The sequence below is a fragment of the Phacochoerus africanus genome, chromosome 15 (genome assembly GCF_016906955.1).
Source record: "Phacochoerus africanus isolate WHEZ1 chromosome 15, ROS_Pafr_v1, whole genome shotgun sequence".
NCBI lineage: Eukaryota > Metazoa > Chordata > Mammalia > Artiodactyla > Suidae > Phacochoerus > Phacochoerus africanus.
The window spans coordinates 3,492,209-3,512,130 of record NC_062558.1 but is presented as its reverse complement, the minus strand read 5'-3'; the positions used below and the strand labels follow the sequence as shown (position 1 = coordinate 3,512,130).

The following is a 19,922-nucleotide window of genomic DNA, read 5'->3' as shown; positions in this document are numbered from 1 at the left end:
GTCAAGTTATCCTTACATGCATACATTTTTTTCCCCCACCCTTTGTTCTGTTGCAACATGAGTATCTAGACATGGTTCTCAATGCTACTCAGCAGGATCTCCTTGTAAATCTATTCTAAATTGTGTCTGATAACCCCAAGCTCCTGATCCCTCCCACTCCCTCCCTTTCCCATCACAAGTCTATATAATCATTTATTTTTTTAAACTTTTTTGATAATTATGCTGCGCTATAGGTAAACATCTGTCACACCAATTGACCCACCAATGGCCTGACGTTCTTTCAAAAGAAAAAGGAATCTAGTTCCCTCTAGTAGGATTATGAATATCTTACAGATTCCGTTGTTCATTTACATTAGAGAGTGCCAGCCTTTGGCTACATTAAGGAGGTATGGTCATGGCAAATACTGAAGGGAGGATGTTTATTACCTGCTGTGACGTCCCTCGCTGGATGTCCAGGCTGGGACAGATTCAGCTTGAGTTTTCCATCATTAAGAACTAGGATGAGAGCCCCTGACCTGTCCTGAAACTGACTGGTCAGCAACAGCCCTGCTCTGTTCCATGTTCGAAACTGGAACACGACAGACACTTTGTCCTCGCCGGAGGTGCCTGGCAGAGCCAAGTAACTCCTGGGGCTCAGGAAAGTCACGGGGACAGTTTGAGGGTGTGAGCAAGAGAAGGACACATTTCCCTGTGAAGACAGTGAAAGTGGTGTTAGGAAGGCACAAGAGGGATGTTTCCATTTCATTGACAACAGATTTTCCAAGACGTGCAAAATTTCTTGGCAAGGGTCTAGCAAAGGCGGACATTAAAAATTAGGCTTTCCCATCAACCTTAAACCCGAATTTATCTAACAGGTCCTTCCAAGCAAAGCACTGTTCAGCAGGGCAAATTTATTTCAGAGTCTCTTGGGAACTGTCCGTCTCCTCCATTTTTTAGCATGTGCAAAGGAGTCCTGGGCCACATCTTCCCAAGCCTTGTGCTGGGTGCGGGATACCACAGCACAAGAGAACGTTTTCTTCCCGATGGTGTCTGACGCTATTATCATTGCGAGGGCCAGCACCAAAGATCACCTCCTTCAAGAGCTTTCCTGTACTTGCTGGGTTATGTGAATGTGATTATGAGAGTGTCACTCAGGTGACAGGTGCATCTTACTCTAGGTGGAAGATGGGCTTCTTCGTGTCTGAAGAAAAGGACATGGCCGGGCTGCTCGTGCCATAGCAGGGTGGCCTCTTCTTGGAAGCTCCCATAGACCAAGTCACACAGTGGGGGTCACCCAACCCTAAGGTCTGACCTGCTTAGCAGGCTGTTTTACTTTTCTTTTCTTTCTTTTTTTTTTTTTTGCATTTTAGGGCGGCACCCGTGGTATATGGAGGTTCCCCAGGCTAGGGGTCTAATCAGAGCTGTAGCCGCCAGTCTATGCCAGAGCCACAGCAACGCCAGATCTGAGAGCCGCATCTGCAACCTATACCACAGCTCACGGCAACGCCGGATCCTTAACCCACTGAGCAAGGCCAGGGATAGAACCCACAACCTCATGGTTCCTAGTCGGATTCGTCAACCACTGAGCCAAGACGGGAACTCTAGGAAAAGCTATCTTTAATCGTAGTGTTTGGATGGGAAGGACTTGAAGTAATTCCAATTAAGCTCTCTACAAGAATTGTTCCTGGGACTGAAAATTTTTCAGATGGAAAATTTTGCAGATGGAAGAATACATGCCGAAATACTGCCCTTCCTCTCTAAAATATATCATGCAAAGAAAAACAGAGAGGTGCAACTCAACTTACCAAAGAGCAAAGCATACTATAAAGTCACCGTAATCAAGTCACTGTGCTGTGCATACAGGGATAGACAGAGAAGTGGAACAGATCTGACAATATATGTAAAGTTAGTATGTAATGAAAGTTATGATTCAACCATGTGGGACAAAGGTGGGGTTAGTTACTAAATAGCATAGGAACATGGAGTCTTCCTGTGCTGCAGCAGGTTAAGGATTCGGCATTGTCACTGCAGTGGCTTGGGAACATACACGTGCTGCTGTGTGCGGCCAAAAAAATGGTGTAGGAACAAATGGATATCCATCAAGCAGAATACAGAAATGAATCCTATGACAGATAAAGAATAAATTTCAGGAGTTCCCGTCATGGTGCAGCAGAAATGAATTCCACTAGGAACCATGATGTTGTGGGTTCAATCCCTGGCCTCGCTCACTGGGTTAAGGATCCGGCGTTGCCATGAGCTGTGGTGTAGGTCAAAGATGCGGCTCAGATCTGGTATTGCTGTGGCTGTGGCGTAGGCCGGCAGCTGTAGCTCTGATTAGACCCCTAGCCTGGGAACCTCCATATGCCGTGGGTGCGGCCCTAAAAATACAAAAAAAAAAAGAATAAATTTCAGACAATCAAAGACATAATTAAAAAATAAATATTTTGTCAGAGAATATGACCAGGCACCTATGACATTGTTTTAGGTTTTTGTGCAAGTAGGTATTTAGGTATTGTTTTAGTGCAGGTGATAGTAGTTTAGTTTGGGAAAGAAAGGATGATGAGACAGAGGCATCTGACACGTATGTTGAATTGAATTCAATATATTTATCAAATGCTATCCACCACCAATGTAGCAATAAGCTTCATTGTTGTAGAATATCTGAAGGAGATTATATAAAGATCGGCTATGCAAAAATACTTGGGGAAATAAATATTCTTGATGCTTAGGATGGCTACAATTTTATATATTTAAATTCACAAATACCCTTTGTATTTCTTACATACAGTAAAATCTCATATACATATATATATAGAGAGAGAGAGAAAACAAAAAAATAAAAATAATTTATAAATAAATAAATAAAACTAAAAATTCTTACAGAAAATCCATGAGACCATATATAGGTTACAGGTTTTAGAGACATTCCAAAGCTGTAAAGCAATATATACACATATTGACAACACACATATAAAAACTTTTACATAGTCAACATATCATGTAATTTTTAATATAAAATTGATAGGCGTTCCCTTCGTGGCTCAGTGAGTTAAGAATCCGACTAGTGTCCATGAGGATGCAGGTTCGATCCCTGGCCTTGCTCAGTGAGTTAAGGATCCAGCATGCTGAGAGCTGTGGTATAGATCGCAGACTTGGCTTGGACCCATGTTGCTATGGCTGTGGTGCAGGCCAGCAGCTGCAGCTCCAATTTGACCCCTAGGCTAGGAAATTCCATGTGCCACAGGGGCAGCCCTGAAAAGCAAAAAAAAAAAAAAATTGATAAACCTGAAAAAATAGATGGACAGTGAATGACAAAGGGTTATCTACCAAATATAAAACTCTCTTATGACAAAAAATTTTAAAAATTAAAATAAGAAAAAGAATAAGAATGGACAATGATCAGAAAAGCAAGTCCAACTGGATAAGAAACAGGTGAAAAGAATGTGAATTCACCAGTGGTCACAGAACCGTGAAGTAACAATGACATAGTAGTTTACATGCATTAAGCTGGCAAAAGTCTAAGCAAGAGGTGTGTGATGTGTGTGGCTGGCTGAGATGTGATGGAAGGGCTCTCTCACAGATTCCTGGTGGAAAGCGTCATGTGACAGTGTTTTGGAAAGCAACCCAACATAGCCATTAAAATGTAAAATTGCATAAAACTGCTGACCAAGACATTCTACTTCTAGAACTTTATTCCATCGAAATGAAAGCCCCCAGCATCTGAAAATAGATGTGTGATTTTTAACCTATAGTGAGTTTAAAAAAAAAGCAGAGATAAAGCAGATGCTTTGAGTAGGAAATGCCCAGATAAATAGTACACCTTCGTAAGGGAAAGTGACAGAGACATTGTAACACAGAACTATTCTTGATAATGGAAAAGAATTTCCACAAGCTATTCCTGAGTCAGAAAATCATGATGGAGAAAAGCTTATATAAACAATTCAATTTTTGTACACAATGCCAGATGTGGAGGCATATATATTCATAAATACATGTGTGAGTGTGAGTCTACTTATCTAAAGGGGGTTCCATTGTTATGGAAGCAAACAAGCAAGGATAAATGCCAGCTTAGCAACATCCCAGATTAATGGAGGGACTGAAACCAGGTGGAGAGGAGAAAGAGGGAAGGAAGAAGAGAAAAGACCTTGTAGTTGAAAAGGCCTTTCTGTGAGAACACTTTAATATCTTTATGAAATTATTCATCTGTTTGCACACCTATATAAAAATTAAACCAAATACAAACTAAAAAGTACAGTAGGCTCTCCATCTCGCAGAGTTCTGCATCCCTATATTCCACCAACCAGGAAAATATCTTGGGAAAAAAAAAAAATCCTGAAAGTTCCAAAAAGCAAAACTTGAATTTGCCCTGCACCAGCAACTATTCACATATCATTTGCATTGTATCTACAACTATTTACATAGCATTTACATAGTGTTAGGTACTATAAGTAATCTAGAGTTGATTTAAAACATATAGGAGGATGTGGGTTATATGTAAATACTATGCCATTTTATACTAGGGACTTGAGTATCCTCAGATTTTGGTCCAAGAGAGGTCCTAGAACCAATCGCCCAAGGATACCCAGGGATAACTACACAAGTGATTTTTATCTTCCCTGCCCTCAGGGGACGTATATTTTAAAGCTGAATCAACCAAACAAATTACGGGTCCCTTTTTTCTTAAACTTGCACATACTCTTTCTTACCATGATGAGGATTTGTGGTTTGTGTTTCTTGGACAAATCAATGATATCCACTCCATTATAATAGAGATTTTCGAAGCAGCCATGAAAGTTTTTACGTGGGAACACCACTGATTTTCTATGTCCAGGAATCCCTCCAAAGCTGATCTTAGAAAGAAAAAAATGACATAAATAATAGTGTTTAATGATTTTCTGGTTATCTGCCTAAACACATATGATTAGCAGGCATAGTGATGATTGTTTCAAATCTATTTGGCTTTGTTTACATGATCATGTTGATTTCAAATGAGGTTTTAAATGCACATTCACCAATGCTTTATTTATTACATCTAAAGAGGTTAAATACTCTTCTTACAATTTGCTACTCATATGGCTCTGTCATTTTTGTTAATGGGGAATACTGCATCTTTACGTCCACGATAAATCTTGATTTGTGTGACAATCCAGTCTACTGTGACAATATTGTACTTTATAAACCAGACTGTAGAGTCCTGATTTTGACCATGACTGTGGTAGGTTAGAATAATAAAGCCATTGAGAATATCATTCAAGACCAGAATCTCCAGCTAGTCTCTGCTGCTGAGGACACTCAGACCAAACGGATGCTGAGATTTGGTTTGCTGGCAAAATTAGCAAATGTAGCATTTCCATGTAGATTAGACACAATAGGCAACATGCCGCAAATACTGTTAGGCTTTTAAAAATCCCAAGAAACACTCTTCTGAGCTGTGTGCATTTGGCTCTCTTCTTACTTAAAAAATCAGGTTGGAATGTATGCTGATTCATTCTCTAAGTTAGAGAGCTAATTCTGTTTAGGATTGCCCTAAAACACAAAGAAATCTCCCATGCAATATTCACAGCCAAACATGATATAAAACAGAAAAACTGCAAAACAGATGCACTTAAAAGTGTTCCTCAGGGGAGTTTCTGTCATAGCTCAGAAGGTAATGAACCCGACTAGAATCCAGGAGAACACAGGTTCAATCCCTGGCCTCCCTCAGTGGGTTAAGGATCTGGTGTTGCCGTGAGCTGTGGTGAAGGTTGCAGATGTGGCTTGGATCCTGTGTTGCTGTGGCTGTGCCTGTGGTCAGCAGCTGCAGCTCTGATTCGACCCCTAGCCTGGGAACTTCCATATGCTGCCGGGTAAGCTCTAAAAAGACAAAAAATAAATAAATAAAATGTTCCCCAGGAGTTCCCTGGTGGACTTGTGGTTAAGGATCTGGTGTTGTCATTGCTGTGGCTCAAGTTCAAACCCTGGTCTAGGAACAGATGCCAAAAAAAAAAAAAAAGTTCGTATTTCCTAAATTTAATGACTATTTACTCTCATGTGAAGACTAACATCTGCAAAGGATGTCTTAATAGTACAAGCATATATCTCCCACTGTATGACTAGCGTCCACAGGAAATATTTTATCAGAATTCTGAATTAAGAGAACAGAGAATTTCTCTAGAAGGTTACATTGCATTTAAATGATAAAAATCTGTAATACTTAAAAAGTCATTTTCAGGAGTTCCCCGTGGCTCAGCTGATTAAGGATCTGGTGTTGTCACTGCAGCGGCTCAGGTCACTGCTGGGGTGCGGGTTCGACCCCTGGCCCAGGAACTTCCACATGCCATGGGTGCGGCCAAAAAAAAAGTCATTTTCACACCTCATAATCAAGATCCAAATAGCTGGACCCTCCCTTCGCCTGGAAATGATGAGTATGCATGTCCACAGTGAAATTGACGTCTGTGTTGAGCAGCTCAATGAGGACGGAATGCCAGTGCTGGTCATCCAGCAGGCTGCCCAGTGTGAGGGCATCAGGGGAGGGCTGGTTAGCATCGCCTGAAAAGAGAGGAAGAAGAAGCGCACCATTGCATGCAGTTCAACGTCATGATTTCTCTTTGGAGGTTCAGCATTTCTCACAACTACCCTTTCCTTATATCCTTTTTAGCCCCAAACCTGTTCAGCTGCTTTTCTCTCAACCTTAAATACAATCCTCCTTTGATCTGGTGTAACACCTTCTATCTTTTGCTTTTGTTTTTTTTTTTTTTAATTATTACTCACTGAATGTTCATTTTTCTTGAAATCACTTTCTTCCTAGGACCTCATTCATAGGACTACTTCAAAACTCTACACTAAGCCACTCTAGTCTTTATATTATCAGTTTATTTGTTAAGCATCGACCACTGATGTTAGACAATTATCAAGCTATAAGACTTTTAACACAAAAGTTTGTATGTATACAAGTATGTATGTATACATGCTTTTTACGGAAAAGCATGTACGTGTACTCAAGATACATACATGCTATGCTTCTTAAACCTCATAATCAAGATCCAAATAGCTGGACCCTCCCTGTAGGGCAACCATGGTCCCATCTGCCTGGACAATTCCAGTCTTCAGAGTAATTATTTATAGGGTCTGCTCTCTTTCTCAAAAGCGTTCTGGTTTCAGGATTCAATTAGTGACTCAACTGTAAAATAAAGCCATCCCAAGAAGATATTCTCATCTACACAGTATTTTCAAAAACACCACCTTGTACTTCTTACCTGAATTAAGGAATAAGATGAGCTTTCCTTTAACTAACTCCAGGGTGATGTGTTTGCCATTTTGTCCTTCTCTGTGCAGCAGAATACCATTGTTCTCTCTGGTTTTAAATTTCAGAGAAATAACATCTTGGTCTGGATTCATGGATTTCTCATGAAATGTGTACAACAAGGCACTTTTCCCATCAAAATTCACCATCTCAGATCCTACAGGGGAAGACATTAAAAAGTGGTCTAAGTATAACATATTCTTAATCGTGCATTGAAATGTGTATGACAACACACCCATATGCATACACAGTATATCTCTGGATTGCTGAACATGGGGGAAGAAAAACGACCGCCAATTTTCCCTTGATACGGGGAGTCGATATACCTAAACTCCACAGTTTGCCTTTTCTGACCCTTTATCCAAAAAGTATCATCTAGAAATATTTCTGTGGATTAATTCCAATTGCTCTCATCTTTTATTGGCCTATTTTTATCCTGTGAAAAATGAAAAAAGGAGTTGAAGGTGAAGTCAATCTCCCCTGAATCCAATTTCCCTGTATATTTAACAATCATTCAACATTTCCGTTTTTCTGAAAAGTTGTAATAGTTCTGACACACTGGCGAGAGGTAAAATGCCACTGTCACTCAATGTAAGTGGCTTAATTGTTTCTGAACCAGCATCTTGGACTTTAATTCTCACATAAGTGGTCACTATAATATAGTTTTGTCTGGCCGTGAAGGACACCTGTAAAGACACCAGATATACTAAATACTACTGTAAACTCACAAGTAAAAGGAAATGATTGTGCCTTAATAATATATTTGTGTCATAGACGAAGGTCCAAGAGAAAGCTGCTAAAGTATAAAGATGATGTCTTTCAAGCCAATGATAGATGTTTACTTAATTTCACAAAAAGTTGTGGCTAATGTATGCTTGCATTTTATTCAGATGAACTAAAATGTTTACAGAAAATCCTTCGTGTTCACAACTTAATAAAAGAAGCACCCCTTTTATGTAGCTACCTTTTGAAAATTCAGAAGTTTGATTCACAGATATTGTGTAAAATACATAAACCCCCATACTCCATCTATAAATCCTATAAGCAAGCAATCACTCTTTGCTGCATAATTAAATAAACATGCCTGATAAAAACATAACTTTGTCAAATTCAAACGATGTCCCTTAGAGTATGAGATGGCAATAAACTAATGACAACTTGATAACAAAGAATTTAAATGCGTTCACTTTTTGGAATATTCTTCTGTTTCATTGAAGTAGAGTTGATTCACAAGGTTGTGATAACTTCTGCTGTACCACAAAGCGATTCGGTTATACATGTACACACATCCTTTCTCTTTCAGATTCTTTTCCCACATAGATGATCACAGAATACTGGGTAGAGTTCCCTGTGCTATACAGCAGGCCCCTGTTGACCAATCATTCCATATACCTCAGTATGCATATGCCAGTCCCAAACCTCTAGTCCATCCCTCCCCCCCCACCTGTCCCCTTTGATAACCATAAGTTTTACAAAGTCTGTGAGTCTGTTTCTGTTCTGCAAATAAGTTCACTTGTATTCTTTTTTTAAGATTTCACTTATAAGTAATACATGATGTTTGTCTTTCACCGTCTAACTTCGCATAGTATGGAAGTTTCTAGGTGCACGTTTTTGCAGTCCAGTTTAACTATGCCACTGAAAGGCAATGATAATCATTAAGGCTTATTTTTGCAGTTAGCTAATAATTTTTTTTTCCGTAAATGATTTTGCCAGGATTATTCGGATCAGCTTGTGTCCTCATCTTCCCTGTTGCTGCTACTGCTTTGTAACCAGCAACACTAATCTTCTAGAGATCAGAATCTCCTGGAGAGTTTGTTAAGCATGAATGGCTGGGCCCCCTCTCAGAGTTTCTGTCTAACCAGGTGAGGGTGGGAACTGAGAATCTGTATTGCTACCAAGGCCCTGAGTTTTATTGATGCTGCTGGTCTCTGACCGTATTTCAAGAACCACTGCTCTAAAGCACCTGAATTATATTTTCTGGAACATTCCCCTCAGGCAAAATGGAGTAGTGAAAAATTTATTAGGTGATAGAAACACAAAAGTATGGCTTTAAAACTCTTTTGTCCTAATGTTTTGACTTTCTTTCTAATGGATCGCTAACACTGTACCTAGAACAATTAACCACATGTTAGTCATCAAATTATATCTTATGAGACAGATTCCACATGTATTTTGACAGGTTTTTTTTAAGCCTAAAGTGACTAAATTATAATATAGATATGGAGCAAACTGAGTATTAGCAGAACCCTTTAAAAATAAAACATCTTATAACAGTCCTGAGAATTTAACTAAAGTCTTAAATGACAGTAAACTTAAGCTCTTGTGTTCCTGTCATGGTGCAGCAGAAACAAATCTGACTAGGAACCATGAGGTTGCAGGTTCCATCCCTGGCCTCGCTTAGTGGGTTAAGGATCTGGCATTGTTGTGGTTGTGAAGTAGGCTGGCAGCTGCAGCTCCTATTAGATCCCTAGCCTGGGAACCCCCATATGCTGCAGATGTGGCCCTAAAAAGCAATAAATAAATAAATACATAAATAAATAAATAAAAAGAAAAAAAGCTTAAGCTCAATGTAAGACCTTAAACAACATAGATAAAATTCAGAAATTGCTTTTAGACGTTCAGAATGGTGAGCTGCTCCTTCCCTTCATCTGAAATCATCCACATCACTCTGCAGCCTGTTATGGTACCGTCCCACGTGCTAATTTTTTAAAGATTTGTTAGAAATAAGCTGGAAAACAAAGAATAGGTGGCTGGGAGCCCACGTACCTGCAAAGCCTAAAATATCTGTTGGCTGGTCCTTTTCAGGAGAAGTTTGCCACGCCCTACTCTGCAGAACCATCCAGGGATGGTTACTGTGCCTGGTTCCTGACCACTGAGCCATAGGAATGGGCTCACAACCAGACATGCTTCAATCCTTCTTTAATTTAAAAATTGAAAACCCTATTTTATATAGGAAATCACAAATTTCATTATTTTTGTTGACCTTCCTATTGCATAACTCAATACACTTTGTGACTATTATTGATATATATTTTATAAAGTAAAGAATGGGTCAATATTTCACCTCCTGGCTATATATTTCTGTGTAGAATATAAAAGATTAGTTTTTAACACAGACCATCTTCCATAGCTTCAAATTCTGCTTTGGCAAAAATAATTAATGACAGTAACAATAATAATAATAATACAGTTTTGTTATTAAAGGATCATTTTCTTTCCATCTTCCCTCTCCCCCACTGCCAACCTAATTTCCAGCCATTCCACAGGTACAGCTCATGTTCAGTTGCTATTGATATAGCATCTGCTAAATATCACACACTCTGCTGGATGCCAGGATAAAACAGAACTGGATAGACATGGCCCAGCCCTCCCAGAGCTGACAGTACTTCCCTCACTTTCTCACTTTTACTACCATGAAAAAAAACACATTGCACCTGTAATATCCCAACGTCTTACTGTGGGTTGCTAGGAAACTACAGTGACAAGGGAACAGCATACAGCTTAAGACAGGAATAGGAGAAAGACAGCTCCTTGATGAAAGTGTTTGGAAAGAAAGAATGCAAAGAAGCAAGTAATCTAATGATTGTACCATCACCAAACACACTTCACACAAAACTGACAAATAGGTACCAGAAAGCTAGCGACCATGGTTCCAAAAATGGGCTACTCTGTTAATCAAGAAGCCCTCCAGGTAAGGCCACACCATAAATAAGAATACACATAATCACAATATGATTTATAACAAGACTATTTAGACTGGAAACTCAATTATAGGCTTCATCAAAGAGAATTCATTTTATAAAATGTCATGTACTAATAAATGTTCATACATCAACCTGAATATTTGAAAACAAATTGTAAGTCAGTAAACATATTTTTTAATTTAGTGCTCAATACTCAAACATGATTTGTAAAAGCAATGGATTATAAAATGCAAATTTTTTAAAAATAGTCACATTTTAGGATGGAGAGTACTTTGCTCAGTCATTCAGCAGCAGTGAGCTCTCCAAGTATGAATGGGGGAGAGCCCACGTCTCCCCGCCTCCCACTGGCAGTCCCCCTTGGGCTTAAGCTCCACTAAGCAGCAGCTCCCTTGACGCACTTATTGTTGATCGTGGTGTGACCAGAGAAGACAATTTTCAAGTCTCAGTACTTCCTGGTCATGAATGTTTAGGTGACTTTGTTTCCTCCAGTCTATCACCATAAGATTTTTGCTAGTGGACCATTGTAAGAGCAAATAAAAATTTTTAAGTTCACAATGAATACAAATCTTGCACTATATTTATGTGAATGAAAACACCAAAAATGTATTAAATCAGCACTTAGCATCATGTTTATCTTCTATGAGAAACCTTCATGAAAAAAAATTTCGTATGTAATTCAACTACTTAAATAATTAACTCATGGGACTGTACAGTAACAGAATGCAGCACGATGTGGATGATTTCAGAGGAAGGCAAGGAGCTAACATTCCAGACTTCTATTTGACACAGAAGTCACTTATTATTCATGGAAATAGGAAGTAATAGTTTCCTTATCATGACTTCAGAAATTATATTCCAGAAAGAGTCAATGCGATACTTTGTTGAAAGTAAGAAGCATTTCCCCAATTTTAAGACACTTTAACTTACAATCCTCAGTTTGATTAACTAAGATTACACTTCGATAATTGCATCACTAACAATATCATTAAAGAACACCCCACACATACTTGCCAATTAGGGAAGAAAATCCTTTTTACTAGTAGTGAGACTCAATTTGTGCTGATATATTTACAGCCTCTGGATCTGGTCCCACCAACAGCCCTTCATAACACAGAGGAGCAGCTCAGAGAAAGGACTGTGAAGTTGTCCTGTAAGGGTTTGAATTCTGGTTCCAAAGCAGAAAAACTTAACCTCTCTGTGCCTCAGGTTCCTCACCTATAAAAGGATAAAGAAGCCTCTCCTTCTCAGCACTAGTATGAGTGCTACACAATTTAATATCTGGACAGTGTGCACAGCAGTGTCTGAAATACGGTAAGCCCTCAATGGACACTGGCTACCTCATTACTATTAGAGCACAGGGCAAAGGCAAGGAGGTGCAACCACAGTTAAAACTGCATTTACAACTTCTGCTTCCGACCAAGATGGAGTAACAAGTGCCAGATTTACTGTCCCGCTCAAAGCAATCAAAAATAAAACAAAACAACGACAACAAAACCCAACAACAACAAAAAAGGAAATAACAGAAAACGATACTTTTTAAGATATTTGACATCTCAGGGAGGGGATGGACTGGGAGTTTGGCGCTACTGGATGCAAACTACTACATTTAGAATGGATAGGCAGGAGTTCCCGTCATGGCTCAGTGTTTAATGAATCCAACTAGTTATCCATGAGGACAAGGGTTCAATCCCTGGCCTTCCTCAGTGGGTTAAGGATCCTGTGTTGCCATGAGCTGTGGTGTAGGTAGCAGATGCAGCTCAGATCTGGCATTGCTGTGGCTGTGACATAGGCCAACAGCTACAGCTCCAATTCAACCCTAGCCTGGGAACCTCCATATGCCACAGGTGTGGCCCCAAAAAGACAAAAGATTAATAAATAAATAAATAAATAAATAAATAAATAAAATAGAATGGACAAGTAATGAGATCCTATTATATAACACAGGGAACTACATCCAACTCTTGTGATAAAAGATGATGGAAGATAACAGAAGAAAAAGAGAGTTCCCGTCATGGCTCAGTGGTTAACGAATCCGACTAGGAACCACGAGGTTGCAGTTCAATCCCTGGCCTTGCTCAGTGGGTTGAGGATCCGGTGTTACCATGAGCTGTGGTGTAGGAAACAGACACAGCTCAGATCCTGCATTGACTGCTGTGGCTCTGGCACAGGCCAGTGGCTATAGCTCTGATTCGACTCTTAGCCTGGGAAACTCCATATGTCATGGGCGCGGCCCTAGAAAAGACAAAAATACATATATTTTATATATATATTTTACATATCTATCTAATATATAATATATCTCAGGATAGTGATGCCTGAGAGGAGAGACAAGATGACCCCCACCACTGCTTGGGGCACTGCCAAGCAAGAAGGAAGAACTGGGGCAAAATTCAGCACATTCTCTGAGTAGAGGAGACGAAGTCAAGAGTCTGGTAAGAATAAAGCATCTGGAATCCACAGGCAGAATGTGGAAAGAAGAAAGATGAACAGAGAACACTGCGGACCCTGCAACGCAGCACTTGAGTATTCAGCAAAGAACTGATCGATACATGCCATAAGGAAACTCATCAAGGCTGGGAAAAGAACTGTCTGAAAGGATTACTAGGGAAATAGTGCCAACATGCCCATGAGGTGGGGAACAGTGCCCATTCTTATCATGCAGGCTGGAAACCTCATAATTCACTGACCTTGGGCAGAGTACTCAGCAGGGTCTAACCTCACTAGGAATCCCTGGACTACACACTACTCTGTTATGGGCTAACAAATTTCAAAAGCAAGACCTAAAAGGTTCAAGTCCCTTCAATTCAATGTGTCCTTGAACTAAGGTCAAGCACATAAGAATATAAAAATATCCAACAAGGTAAAAATCAAAATGTCTGGTTAAAAATTTCCAGGCATACAAAAAAGTTGGAAGTAGTACCCATATTGAGAGAAAAAAAATCAATTGAAACTTATAGAGAATTGACACAGGCAAGATAATTAGAAAAGAAAGACATTAAGGTAGTTATTATAACAGTCATCCAGGAGTTCCTGTCGTGGTGCAGTGGTTAACAAATCTGACTAGGAACCATGAGGTTGCAGGTTCGATCCCTGGCCTTGCTCAGTGGGTTAAGGATCTGGCGTTGCCGTGAGCTGTGGTGTAGGTCGCAGACGCAGCTCCTATCCCGCGTTGCTGTGGCTCTGGCGTAGGCGGGTGGCTACAGCTCCGATTGGACCCCTAGCCTGGGAACCTCCATATGCCACGGGAAGCGGCCCTAGAAAGGGTAAAAAGACAAAAATAAAAAATAAAAATAGAAATAAACAGTCATCCATACGCTCAAAAAGTCAAGTAGATACCAGGAAAAGTGAAAATTTCAGTGTCCACGTTGAATGGGATTACTGGCAGATTAAACACTCAGAAGAAGAGATTAGTGAACTTGAAGATAGCAACAGAAACATTCCAAAATGAAATAAAGAAAAAAATAATAATTTAAGAAAATAAATAGAACTTTAGGAAAGTGTGTGACAAAATAAATCAAGCAGCCTAATGTACACTTTAACTAATAGATAGCAATAAAGTCCCTTAAGCAGAAGAAAGCTGGGGGAGGTTAGAAAAATGCTTTAAGAAGCAATGGCTGAAACTTTCTAAATCTGATGAAAACTATAACATACCAATCCAAATAACCCAACAATCTCCAAATACAAGAACAGAATAAAACAAAATTGAAGTACATCAGAAACAAATAGCTCAACAGCTCAAAAGCAGGTAAGGAAAAAAAGACATGTCATGCTCATAGAAACACAGATACAGATGGCTGCATATTTCTCACCAGAAAGAACACAAGTAGAAAAAAATAGCAGAGCAACATCTTGAAAGTATTATATGAAAAAAATGTCACCCTATAAGTTTCCACTGAGTGAAAATAACTTAACAAAAATGAAGGTGAAAGAACTTTTTTCAGACGTGCAAAAGCTGAAAGAATTTCTCACTGGCAGATCCACACTACAAGCAATGTTTAAAAGAAGTCTATGAGGGAGTTAACGAATCCAACTAGGAACCATGAGGTTGTGGGTTCGATCCCTGGCCTTGCTCAGTGAGTTAAGGATCCGGCATTGCCGTGAGCTGTCGTGTAGGTTACAGACATGGCTCGGGTCCCACGTTGCTGTGGCTGTGGCTGTGGTGTAGGCGGGTGGCTACAGCTCCCATTGGACCCCTAGCCTGGGAACCTCCATATGCCACGGGAGCGGCCCAAGAAATGGCAAAAAGACCAAAAAAAAAAAAAAGTCTATGAGGCAGAAGGAGAAAGATACATGGAAATATGGATCAATACAAAAGCATGAAGAACACGAGAATTTAATATGGAAATTATTACCTAGATTTTAAGTGCCTTTTAAAAATAACTCAAAGGGTGAGACTTCTAAAATGGCCAAGTGAGATGCCTGGCAAATCCTACCTCCCAATAGCAATGATAAAACTGGGGAAAAAAGTCAAAAATAAAAACTCAAGGACACTGGAACCTGACCACAAATATACGGAATATCTAGAAGCATATATTCCGGAAAATCTATTGGAACTCAATAAGAAGAGTGGGAACCTGTGTTCTTTTAGCCAGAGGCTGCTCCACCCCTAAGCCCTTGGCACCAAACTTCTACCAGGGCTGGGAAGCAGAGCACACGAAAAGTTCCATCCCTAGGGGCACTGTCAACAATAGCTGTCTCAGTGACAAGCAAGAGCGCCAACACTGCAGCAATTCAAGGCTGGCTGGAGCAAAGCATCGATGGACTGACCAGCCAGCCACATAACAAATTTAGAGGAAACCACAGGGACCAAATTTAGACCAGTGATCAGGAAATACAACTCTGAAGGGAGACATTTAATCGATGACCTGAATGATGGGAGGTAGACAGACTGGGCGAAAAACTTGGAAAGAAGCATTTTAAGCCAAGTAAACCGCTCATACAAAGAAAAGAGTTCACTGGTGAACCTGGGTTTGCATTACATGGGTAAGTTGAGTTGGAGAGATTTGAAATGGCTTAGGGTGTAATTTGGGGATAGCATACTTAGAATTTGATATTCTTTAGATGCGTAGGGACATGGATCTATCAAAGATGTATCAAACATGTAGCCCACGTTTCTAGTGTAAATTCCTGGTGAATGATGTAATCATTTACCAAGACAGGGAAAACGAGAGGAAGAGTAGGCTTGGAGGGGTTGGGGGTGAAGCCAGGTTAGGAGAGCAGTTTGGACTCATTAAGTTCTAAGTACTTATGAGAAAGCAGTAATTACTGATAAGAGATTGCTTCTGTTTTCCTAATAATTGGTCCTATTGTCCACCTCTCAGATTTTTTCAAACATCACAGGTCATTTCAGGCTTAAAATTCTGGTAACAAATTACAACATTTTAAATGCATAGAAGCAGGAGTTTCCAGTGGCTCAGTGTGAACAAATCTGACTAGTAGGTCGCAGATGTGGTTTGGATCACAGCTGAGTTGCTGTGGCTGTGGTATAGGCTGGCAGCTGTAGCTCCTATTTGACCCCTAGCCTGGGAACCTGCATATGCCATGGGTGCAGCCCTAAAAAGACAAAAAAAAAAAAAAGAAAGAAATTAAATACATTGAAATAACATTAAACAAATGCCTATTATATACAAAAAATGAGAGACTGTTCTGTTTCATCTGATTTTAGGGGAGTACTATCTTTCTTTTTTTGCTTTTTAGGGCCTCACCTGCAGCATATGGAGGTTCCCAGGGTAGGGGTCTAATCCAAGCTACAGCTGCTGGCCTACGCCACAGCCACAGCGCGCCATATCTGAGTGGTATCTGTGACCTACACCACAGCTCACAGCAATGCCAGATCCTTAACCCACTGAGCAAGGCCAGGGATCGAACCCAAAACCTCATGGTTCCTAGTCGGATTTGTTTCCACTGCGCCATGACAGGAACTCCAGATTTTAGGGTTAATATTATCTTAACTTTAACATTTTCCTACTTAATATTTAAAAAAAAAAAAAAAACACGAGGCTATATTATTAAAGTTTAGAGAAATTTATCATTTTTACCCTTAGATAAAAATCTATCTTCAATTCATAGTTGGATATAAACCGAAGGTAAGAAACCCATTCTCAAATTTAGCTGGTCTACAAAGAATAGACATTTGCCCTCACCTGCACTGGCCCCTTAGCACCTGGAGGACAGAAATTGTGCCTTATTCATTTTACTCAGCCTTGCATGGGATAAAAGTTCTGGAAATAGGTGTTGAATTGAACTAATACCTTTTCTAATCTAGTTTGACTATTTTCTACTTTCTCCATAATTGAAATGGATAAGAGAGATCAGCAGTCTCTCCTATGACTAAAGACCATGTTAGCTTCCAGAGTTTTTCCTCATCACAGTGATGACTTCCACTTTCATCCTACGTTCTTCTATTCCTACTCATGCATTTTCTGACCTGACATCTACTTACAGTAGAAAATACTGAACAGAAAGGAAGTTCCATCTGCATGCTTTTCTCTCAATAGTCTCTTTAAAGGCTTCAGAATACACAGGCTTTATTTCTATAAATGGTTGACAACAGGCTTATAAGTATTGACACATGTTGAAGTTGTTCCCTAAAATCTACATTTTTTTCAATGCAACCGCTAATGTCTTTTTTAAAGAAACCAAGGCAGAAGGTGACCCTGAATGTGGGATGGGTTTCTTGGGTGAGCCCCACCTCCAGAACCACCCCTTGTCTGTAGGGTTACCAAAGAGGAAATGATAGTATTGCTATTCAACAGATCACTGCACCCTCGCCATCCCTATCCCATTGGAACCCTTTTTTAAAGTAAATACAAGATTTTAAAACAGGCAATTACATGTTCTATTTCCTTCTCCTCGTCCCTCCTAACCCACTTGATTTCCAATGCCTGAGTTGATGCAGGACTAGGGGGAGGACGGGCAGACCCCCATGGGGCTCACCGTTTTGGGCCTATCTCCTCCACCTTCCTAATAATTCATGCATACCTTCTCTCCTTTCTTCCCTTGTCCTTTCTTCCCCTCCTTCCTTTTCTCTCTTAGTCAAAAAATGAACACAGTGATAAACATATTGTTACATTCCAACAATGAAGCTAAAACAACACAACACGACAAGAAAGGTGCGAGATGACAGAGGAACACGCGAGAGTGACACTGAGCGTGACCATGGGAGAGTCAACGTAGATGGCAGCAAAGAAGGACTAGAAGGGACCCAAAAGATGAATAACGACCTTATTCAAGCAACAAGGGTGGATCTGGGGGGAACCATCCAGGTGTCTATGGCTCTTCAGAGACCTGTGTTGAGGAAGTCAACTCAGAATTGAACAGACAGGCTGTAAATGCTGAAAACTTGAGAAAGTGCATGAAAAATCAAAGAGGGATCTTTTTAAGTGGAATACAAAGCCTAGAACAAGCCCATAGGGAATGCGGACACTGGGGGATGGAACTGCCAAGAAGGGAATGTGAGGAACCTTGGGGCAGACACTTGGCCTTGGGGTGCAGGTCATCAGGGATGCTAAGGCGACCCCACACGCTCCATTTCTCCTCTAGAAATAGGGGAAGGGCTTTTCAGATAGTGAAAATGTATATCCCAGGCCGGGAAGCTGTGAAAATATGCAATGTTTACAGGAATAGCAAATGTCATTGTAAATGAAATGTGAAAAGATGAAACTGAAAAGAGAAGTTGCATCTATGAGATATTATATGCCAAGATAAGCAATTTGGACATGCTCTCAATGTCAACAGAGCAGTGAAAATATAAGTGGAAAAAAAAAAAAGATAATAATGATCATTTTGAGCTATAAACCATATCACATGAAGTTACTGCCAAAAATAAAAATGCAGAGTGCTATGCTTGAATAGTTATTAATGAGAAGAATGAAGACAAAAAGAGCCACTACTATTAAGGGATGTATTTTGTGTTGTTTTACAAATAGTGGTGATTATTTTCCGTTTGCATTTTTATGCTAGGAGCCCCCTGTGCCCCAACAGCTGGTGTTTGTTGAATCTAGGACGCATGCAGGTTCCATGACAGCTGCACTGCCAACTGGCCCTTTCGGGGATCAGGTACACAGCTTTGATCTTCCTGGTACCGACCTCTAACCCAAGAAACCAGAGTAATATCTTCTCACAAAGAACATCAAGCTAACGGCAAATCCCCATCAAAGAGCATGTTCTGCTTTGAAGTCAGTAAACCTGAAGTTGTTTCCAGAGCAATGGGGGAAGGAAAAGCTAATTTCATGGGATCAAAGAGAAACTCTCAATATCAGGCATCCTCGCGATTGCAGCAGTGAGCATACCTACAGATCCCAGAAACAAAAGGACGGAAGGAAATGGCCAAAGGGAAGAGGGGGGAAAGACTGATGGCCTTGCCACACCACCTATGCTAAGTGTGCTGGGGACCCATAAACACTAGGGGGCAAGGCAGGGTTAGGAAACAGAGCAAAAGTGGAATATTAGGAAGAGGAATGAAACCAAGGCAGAAGGTGACCCTGAATGTGGGATGGGTTTCTTGGGTGAGCCCCACCTCCAGAACCACCCCTTGTCTGTAGGGTTACCAAAGAGGAAATGATAGTATTGCTATTCAATAAATCACTGCACCCTCGCCATCCCTATCCCATTAGAACCCTAAATTCCTGCTCCCACAATTTATATATACCATTCCCTCCTACAAGCATCCTCCCTACCTCCTCACTCACCACTCCGGCCCTTTACGTTGAAAACTGACTGCCTTTTGTTTTCCAGCCCAACCGACTAACCACTCTATTCCCCTTGCCCCGTGTTCCTGTGTTCCTGTTACTCGGTTTTATATTTGTTTTGTACCATTTTATGACTTCTCATAAAATCCTGACAAAGAAATAAATAATTTTAGAAGGTTCCCCCACATCCAACACAGTGCTCTGCAAATAAATAAATTTATATATGACAAGTGAGGGAATGAAGAAATGAGTGACTGAACAGTATGT

The 19,922-nt window shown here is 40.2% G+C and overlaps 1 protein-coding gene across 3 annotated transcripts in view; it reads right to left on the bottom strand.

Annotated features, from left to right (window-relative positions):
• The window catches only part of LOC125116656 (contactin-associated protein-like 3), a 200,478-nt gene that overhangs the window by 88,669 nt on the left and 91,887 nt on the right, over positions 1–19,922 (bottom strand). For all 3 annotated transcript variants that reach the window (XM_047762089.1, XM_047762091.1, XM_047762090.1), the window contains exons 5-8: positions 7,215–7,418; positions 6,332–6,507; positions 4,686–4,829; positions 427–688 (exon numbers count right to left, since the gene is read on the bottom strand). In XM_047762089.1, the coding sequence (XP_047618045.1) occupies positions 427–688; positions 4,686–4,829; positions 6,332–6,507; positions 7,215–7,418 (786 nt within the window). The remainder of the gene's footprint in view (positions 1–426; positions 689–4,685; positions 4,830–6,331; positions 6,508–7,214; positions 7,419–19,922) is intronic.